This window comes from Nuphar pumila, chromosome 5, assembly GCF_984573655.1.
Source record: "Nuphar pumila chromosome 5, dmNupPumi1.hap1.1, whole genome shotgun sequence".
NCBI lineage: Eukaryota > Viridiplantae > Streptophyta > Magnoliopsida > Nymphaeales > Nymphaeaceae > Nuphar > Nuphar pumila.
This window is the reverse complement of record NC_143253.1, coordinates 119,611,163-119,619,513: the sequence shown is the minus strand read 5'-3', so window position 1 is coordinate 119,619,513 and position 8,351 is coordinate 119,611,163. Positions and strand designations below refer to the sequence as shown.

Below are 8,351 nucleotides of genomic sequence, written 5' to 3'. Positions count from 1 at the left end.
CCTGAGCTTATCACAATCCTTAACAAAAACTTTTTTCTTCATTCGATAGAAAAAGATGGGGTTAGGCCATATACCATTGGGATTCGAACTTCCAAAGTCGCAATACAAGGTAACAAGCACCGAAGCACAGTTGGGAGTAACACTGGAAATGCAAGATTCTGTTTTTTTATGACAAGGAACCCTCACCAAAGCTAGAAAAAGTAGTTCAAATTGCAGAAAACACGCCTGATCTTAGATGAGCTTTTATTGAGATAATATTATTACATACAGACTTACCAAAATACACAGATAGCTACAATGGAAGATAAAAACTCAGCACAGTATCCGCAAAAATTACATTACAGAGCACGCATTAGGGTTCTCATCACTAAATATCTGTGGTGGATATGAATATTCCATGTAGTATCTGGGAGGCCAGTACTCGCTCTTCTTTATCTCGCACTTCTCCTCTTCCACTCCTTTGCCTTCTTCTCCTTCCTTCTTTTCGTTCTCTTCCTTCTTCTCTTCCTCCTCTTTCTTCTCTTCCTTCTTTTCTTCTTCGGGCGCCGGTGGCGGCACAATAGTTGCCTGCTTCCCTGTTTGCTTATACACATATTCTACTAGCTTTGCTGGATCCACCACCCCCTTTACAATGACTTTGTCATTCTTCAAGTCTGTTTCTACGGACTCCACACCTGCAATTGCATTTATAGGCATTAGCCCATTTTATACGAGGGTCTAGCGGTTAACATGCATGTTGTCAATATTCCATACAAGATGAATTCATAAATGGAGGACATTATATATATATATATATATATATATATATATATATATATATATAGAGAGAGAGAGAGAGAGAGAGAGAGAGAGAGAGAGTAATGGGTTCCTTAGGCCTTTTTTTTCGCTAGGTCTCGTTAGGCCCCTTCAAAAGTCATAGTTAAGTATTTTTTCTCATGTCTAACAACATAGGCGTGATTTATAGGTTTTGTTTAGTGGAATCTGGCCTTTGTATCGTTGGAATCTGACCTGTATATAGATTTTCTGGTGATCCAAAATCAATGGCTATGAAGGTACCAATTTTTTTCAACTCATAAAAATATGTTTTTTCCATTGAAAAAACATGATCCAAGAGCCGATTTCCACTAAATCGAGCATGCTAAACACATCTAACGATTCAGATCTATCATAAAACACTTAAAACCTATGAGAAGAATGGGGCACAACGGGAAATGGGGCCTAATGTGTTCATCTCTCTCTCTCTCTCTCTCTCTCTCTCTCTCTCTCTCTCTATATATATATATATATATATATATATATATATATATATATTACGCACGAATTTTACTTAATCTGAACTTGATGATGTATTGCAGATAATTTACTTAGTAGAAAACATTCCTTATATGTGGTACTTTTCATGTTTAGATGTATTTTTAGAGCAGTAAAAAATTAATGGCTCATATTGCACTAAAAGTTAGTGAAGAAGAAATCAAATTTTTTGTTTAATTTATTCAATCCAAAGCATGATTTTTGATAAATAGGCAATGATGACACATTTAGAGGTTTAAAATTTAAATTAGAAAAAAATTTTACTTGTAACTATTTATTTCTTGAAGTGTTTAGGACATTTACGAGAGTGGTACTTTACATGTTCAGATGTGTTGTTAGAGCTATAAAAACTTAATGGCTCATATGGCACTAAAACTTAAAGAAGCCCCCCCCCCCTCCCCCCCTTCTGGTTAAATTTGTTTGACCCAAAGCACGATTTTTACTAAATAAACAAAAGTCTGTATTTTTTAGTTTGTTTATGGTAGTTTACGAGATAAAATTAGATAAAACTGTTTAGGCAGTATTAGTTTCCCAACCTATACACGTCCTTCCAAAATTTGTGATAAAAAATAATCTCCAAGATACCATATAAATTAACAATAATGAAAACGACCCCCACTGCTACCCCAGTCATCCACCATCTGCATCTGCTGTTGGGCCTTACAGATGTCAGGCTGTATCCCAAAGATGGTGGGTGATCAGGTGCAGCAGCACACTACAAGTGTGTAATCACATTGCACCATCAGATCTGCCCCTCCATGGGCGGAGGTGATTCCAAAACACAAGAAAAAAAGGTGCTTTGACATATCACCTGATCCGACCTCCTCAACAAGTACCTGATGGAATCCACGTAGGAGATTCCAATTCGTACACGTACACACCGGCGTACGGACGTGCGGATTTGGAATGGTGGTGCTGATAGATCTCATCTCCCGCTGAGCCATGGCAGTATATATGAGAGAGTACACTCAAAGCACATCACATGGGTGCCATGATGAACAACCGGAGAGACTGGTGGTACAAAAACTGTCTCTTAGAGTCACCCCACACCACACCATCTGCTAAAGAGATAAACATCTCCTCCTCTCCTTTCACTTTCCTTCCTCGCTTTTACTTCGGACGATAAGATCTCTCTCTCGGTTATATATCCTTTTCTCTTTTCCCTTTTCTTCTTTTTCACCTTACTAGTGAATGCACGCACGCAGAGAGAGAGAGAGAGAGAGAGAGAGAGAGAGAGAGAGAGAGACCTTTCATCTTCTGAATACGCCTTTGGACCACTTGGGCACATGAATCGCAGTGCATGCGAACCGTCAAGACGACTGTGACAACTTCAGGCTGCCAAACAAACATCATATCAAACGTAACCATCAACACCCAAAACAATTAACGTACAAATTACAGAATAGCGCTATTGCCTGAATGTCCAAAATATGCACTCAATAACTTCAGAATACACCGACATGTTTTCTTGTTACGTAGCAATTAAACCACATCTCATGTCACTATATATATATATATATATGTATATATATATATATGTATATATATATATATATATATATATATAGAGAGAGAGAGAGAGAGAGAGAGAGAGAGATGCATGGCAACAACAGTCTAACAACATGATTAGTGAAGTTGAAAAAATGTTTATTTCCGTGTATTGATCATCGATTCATTAAGTATGGCTGAATAAGAAAGACAAAACAAAGAGGAACAAGGAAAATCGCGAACTCATTTTCAAGTAATATATAACTAACTATTCCTTGTTCAATGTGCTAAAAACAGCGCACATAACGGCACCTACGACTTAACTCCATGTACGTATCCGCATTATATTATACCTTGTTTTTTTTTATGGCAATGAAATTTAATGAGATAATAATTCGCTGAGCACCAATTCAGTTGACCATTGTCACTGTTGAACTTAATTATATGTTTCTGAAAATCTTTTTATTTCTATATGTGCTCTCATTCAATGTTTCAATCTTAATAGTTAAAAGTAAAAAATACTTCTCATTTTTAAACGACACTAACTAAGCAAAATTAGAAACCATAAAAGCAGACGTTAAGTTCCTATTGAAAGAGATAAAGGTAGACACAAAAGGAAGGGGGCCACTACAAGCTTGGGGCAAGAGCAGAAGTGAAATGAGAACAAAAGTAGACCATTAGTTTCCTGATCCGAAGGTCCATTCCATCTCCCTCACACAATTACAATAAATGTGGCTGAGGTATGTCAGCCACGACCATTGGCATCATTAAATCCTGAAATGCTTTTTTTTTCTGGCATCCAATTCTGGCAAAGGCAAAAAGGGCAATAAATTTCAAAATAAATCAATTACTTTTTCCCTGCTATGTAGTTTCCCCTAACTTTTACAACAGCAAGATTTAAAGGAAGCTTGGTGGTCAAAAGTAGCAAGAGATAAAGAGAGTCTTGATCCTGATCCTTGATGTTTTAAGTGGACCATGTTTGACAAACGGTACGAGCAGGAACCAGAGTCCAATGAAACTTGAATGGGTATTGGGTTGGATCCCTCAGAATTTCTTGAGAGGAAACTGGTGGCCAGGGCAATATAAATCTGTGGGTTTAGCCCCTAGTTTTAGGAGGGCCGACATTGGCTTCTGTTGTGACTCTGAAACCAAGATCCGACGCTTCCGATCCTGGTCCGAATTTCCATATTTTTTTACCTACGTGTCGGATCCGGGTATAACTAATCTGAAAAAGATCACCCGGAAAGAGCCTGAGCGCACAAACGATGTCAATAGTTACACGTAAGAAGCAAGATAAGTTTGTGTGTAAAACACTAAAACCTCTTTGAATAACGTGTAAAAAGCTTTCCTGAAAGGAAGAAACAGGAAAACTTCTAACCATAGAAACTTCAAAAACAGGAAAACTTCTAACCATAGAAACTTCAAAAACAGGAAATTCTCTCTCTTAAGCTCTCTCTGAACAGGAAAAAGGTCACTTTGAGTAACGTGAAAAGCCATTCTAATTAAAAAAAATAAAAAAACATAAAAACTTCTTACCGCAGAGGCATGAAAAAAAGGATCTATCTCTCTAGAGTGAAGAAAGGAAGACCTACCTCTTCTTTTTTCTCCTCTTGCTTGGGTTGCTCTTCTTCCTTCTTCTCTTCAGGGGGCTTGGGCAACGGGGAGATGATTTCAGCTTTCCTTCCACTTTTCTTCTGTATCCTGTCACAAACCTTCACTGGGTCTGCTGCCTTCCCTTTCACAACTACCTTGTGAGATTTGCTATCTGTGTGCACCTCCTCCACACCTACACCAAACCCCATTAACCACACCCACTTAATTACAATAAACCAAAATAAAGCAAATTCATCAAAATTAATCATAGCCAATCAAGGTTCAAGAGCTGCTCTTAAGTATTTCACCAGGGACCCTTGAATTGTACGATTGTTAGTGACCCGCCGCGACCGGTAGAATGTCAGATTAAGGACGAGCACAGACTACGACGCCATAGTACGCCGAAAAGTTCATGGAAAAAATGGACTTGGTCACTTTTTTCATGACACCCAAATGGGTTAGAACATAAAATCTATCATTCCCCAATAGCGGTAATCCACACAATAGTAACTCATTGCGTCACACCTCTCCAATATAAAATAAGAAACATCTTTGAACTAATATAAAATAAGAACCTTAAAATGTTTAGAACATTATCGTAGTAATTTAGGGGTCAGGCAGCACTAAAAGCACATGAGCTCAATTTGTAAATCTTTTTCAAAGTTGTGTTCAATGCCATGAGACATGAGTAGGAAATTTAAGACTATGAAAACGACACAATATGACCATGAAATACAATTTAAATATATTGGCACACTGACGGCTCTAAATAGAAAAAAAACGATTTTCTATGCTAAAATTAGCAGAGCATTGAAACTTCTTACAGTAAAAAAAAATGCCTAACAGGCTGACAATGGTTTCTCAAGAAAAAAAATGGTGTTTGTTCACGTGAATGAATACCTACCAAAAACATGAAGTTAGAACAAATAGTTCAACACTAAAGCAGTCCAAAAAGGTGATAGGTTATACATATCACATGTAGTAGTTTCAGAGGGGAACTGTTCCTAGAAATATAGCAAATTAATAAAAGTTCTAAAAAAAAGGACCTGGGAAGCCTCTAAGGGAGCGTTGGACCTTCTTGGCACACCCTTCACAATGCATGTCCACCTTCAACACTATCTCTGGGTTCTCCTCCTCTTCTTTCTTATCTCCATCACCCTCCTTCTCCCCTTCTCCTCCCTCCTTCGCTTCCCCACCTCCTCCTTCCTTCTTCCCCTCTCCTCCTTCCTCTTTCTTCTCACCTCCTCCCTCCTCCCCCTTCACTTCCTCTTTCTTCTCCGTTTTATCCTCCTGTTTGGGTATCCAAGAAAATTTCAGAAAAGAAAAAGATGGGTCAGTTCAAATACTACCTTTGAGCACAATTGCACATGTAATATGATATGGTTCCTTAAAAAAGAAATCCCTTCGAAAAATTTTGATAAAATATGGAAAAGTTGTTTCAGAAATATTAGGTGTCAGATTACAGGAAATTGGAAGATCTAGTTCTTCCGATTTTTCCTATAAGCAGGATTCGACCAAAATGTGAAGTAGAAATCTTAAAACAGGGAGAGAGAGATTTCGCAATTTGTAAAACTATTTTTTTTATTCTATTGCAACTATGAGAATAATGATTAGAAAATGATGTTCTTTCTAATCATGAACCCAAAAAGAATAGATTTAGTTAGAGAGTCACACGTGGGAAAAGTGGTGAGTTTTATATTAGTGTTTGAATACCACAAAGAATGCCATGTGGTTTCTAAGTCGGGAGATTCAAAGAATCCAAAGAATCTAGAAAAAACGAAACTTCACGAACAAACTCGAATTAGCACAAACAAGAAAAAGAGAGAAAAATGTAATGGAAGAAAGAAAAATTACGAAACCGAAAATTGACGCTTAAAAAACTTTTGTTCGAAAATTAGGAAAACCCCAAAAACATTTTTGAAGGAAAGCTTTTGTTCGAGACGAACTAAATGCAAACTTTGAAAGAATATATAGAAAAAGATGAAAACGTCAAAATACTTAATTTTAAACCAGAAGTAGAAAGATACTGAAGAACATGGAATTAGTTATCCAATTCACTAAGATTTCCCAACCGGAAACAAATTTCAATTTCTTTTGAGTTTCCAAAAAAGACCAAGGAAACATTTGCGTTCAAGAAAAGAGAAAGCCTTTTCTTCAGATTTTAAACAAAATAAAGTTCTGGAAATTTTTCACTAAAAATATAGAGAAATTTTAAACACGCAGCCCATATTACTCGATTTTCTTTCAAAACGGAAAGGAAGAAAGAAAAGATTGCATGAACTAAATAAAATCATCTTCTTTCTAAAAACAAAAACTAAATAAAATGTTCTTCAAATGAAAACTTAAACGACCATATAACTCGGTACCTAACCAAACCAGAACTTCTAAACAAGAGAGAGAGAGAGAGAGAGAGAGGTTATTTGAAAAAAAAAAATAAAGTAAATGCTCCAACTTAACGTACTTCACCCATTAGAGAGGGGGCACTCCGCTAACTCTGAGCAAGAGAGAGAAAGCTGCCTTCCTTCTCCACGTTCGTTCCTCACAAAACTAAGCCTTCCTCCTCCTCCTTATATTGTAGAGAGAAGCTGCAGAGGAAGAAATTACAGTGCGGTAATTCCGCCACCGCTGTGACTAAGCCATTAATTACAACTCTGCCCTTTGGATTGACTGGCTTTACGTCATCCTCTTGCGTCTCTGAGATCTCCGACAGTTCCGTAAATGACAAAAATGCCCTCAACACCTCTATCTTCCGAACTTTGAAGTTTTACTCGGGAAAAAAAAAATACAAAACCTCAGAGTTGGTCGAGAGAAGGTAGGTAAAAGAAGAGGATAGCACGGTCATTTTTTGTAAACAAGATTGGAGAATAACGGTTATGCCCTCGTTTGTGGCCTTGGGGCTTGATTTGGACTTTTGGGTGCATTTTGGTTTCGGATCCAAACAGTGTGGCCGCACAGCAGGACCGGTTTTGGGTTTTTTTATTTCAGGATGCCTAAGACTTGCTCGGATTTTGTAATTTTTTTTCTAAATCCGTTTAAAAAGATGTGGGATGCTCGTTTCAAGCTTCGATCGTACTTTTTTTTTACGAGAAAAGATAAAGTAGGAATAGGTTTTTCGATCTCTGCCGCTTGATGCACAATGTCACAGATCCAGATATGGGAATAAGATCGAGTGGAGGAATGAAAACCTTCCAAACTTCCCCAATAAAAGTGGACCGTCTGATCAGTATATGATCGGCGGTCCATAATAAACCTTTAAAAAATCTTTTAACTATCTGCTCCTTTTTTTCCTTTTTTCTTTTAGTTGTTTCAGGTATTATGTTAAAAATGATCTTTTTAACTGTCTCAAACAGAGGATATTTTAATATGATATTACAATGAAATTTCATGGTTCACCCATACCGGACCTGAAATTCCAGTATGAGTGAACCCGAACTGATCCTGTTGTGGCAAGGGAGATTCATTTATTCATCAATGCTTCCACAACAGGTTGATATTGAACTTCCAGAAGATCTACCACTTAAAGAACCACACGCCATTGGTGAATGTTTACAGATCAAGATTGAGGATCTTCCAGAGGTAGAGAGAGCTTTTGTTCACCTTCATAGGGGGAGCTGGGGGGGGGGGGCGCAGAACTGGGCTGTAGCCCAGTCCTGCCTCCCGGCCCAGTTAAAAAAAAAAAATTTAAAGCCCAGCCCTGATTCCATATGAAATAGATTTTTATCCATTTTTGTAGCCCAGCCCTGACTGCAGCAAATAGTTTGATTTGTCCATATGAAATAGATTTTTATTAATAATTGTAGCCATTTTTTATTTTATCTCAAAAAAAAATTCTCGGGCCGCTGCCCCCGAACCCCAGACTATCACACCATTTTTTTTTTTTGCTACACCCCTGTCTGCCCCCCCCCCCCCCCCCCCTCACATGAATCCTAGCTACGCCCCTGTTCACCTTGTTTTACATT

General features: G+C 37.8%; 1 protein-coding gene across 1 annotated transcript; it reads right to left on the bottom strand.

The window, feature by feature from the left end:
* Positions 1 to 210: 210 nt before the first annotated feature.
* Positions 211 to 6,961, bottom strand: LOC149838372 (heavy metal-associated isoprenylated plant protein 7-like). The gene is made up of 5 exons (XM_090006544.1): positions 6,854 to 6,961; positions 5,439 to 5,682; positions 4,392 to 4,585; positions 2,559 to 2,646; positions 211 to 674 (listed from the first exon to the last, which is right to left on the bottom strand). The coding sequence occupies exons 1-5, from the start codon at positions 6,860 to 6,862 to the stop codon at positions 334 to 336; spliced, it is 876 nt and encodes a 291-aa protein (XP_089862670.1). The 5' UTR covers positions 6,863 to 6,961; the 3' UTR covers positions 211 to 333.
* Positions 6,962 to 8,351: the final 1,390 nt, after the last annotated feature.

Bases quoted from the DNA above. Each gene is read 5' to 3' on its own strand.
- LOC149838372 (XM_090006544.1), bottom strand. The intron at 4,586-5,438 runs GTCCTTTTTTTT...GGTTTGGTGTAG, and splicing joins CTCCCTTAGAGGCTTCCCAG to GTGTGGAGGAGGTGCACACA. The intron at 2,647-4,391 runs GTAGGTCTTCCT...TTTGTTTGGCAG, and splicing joins AAGAGGAGAAAAAAGAAGAG to CCTGAAGTTGTCACAGTCGT.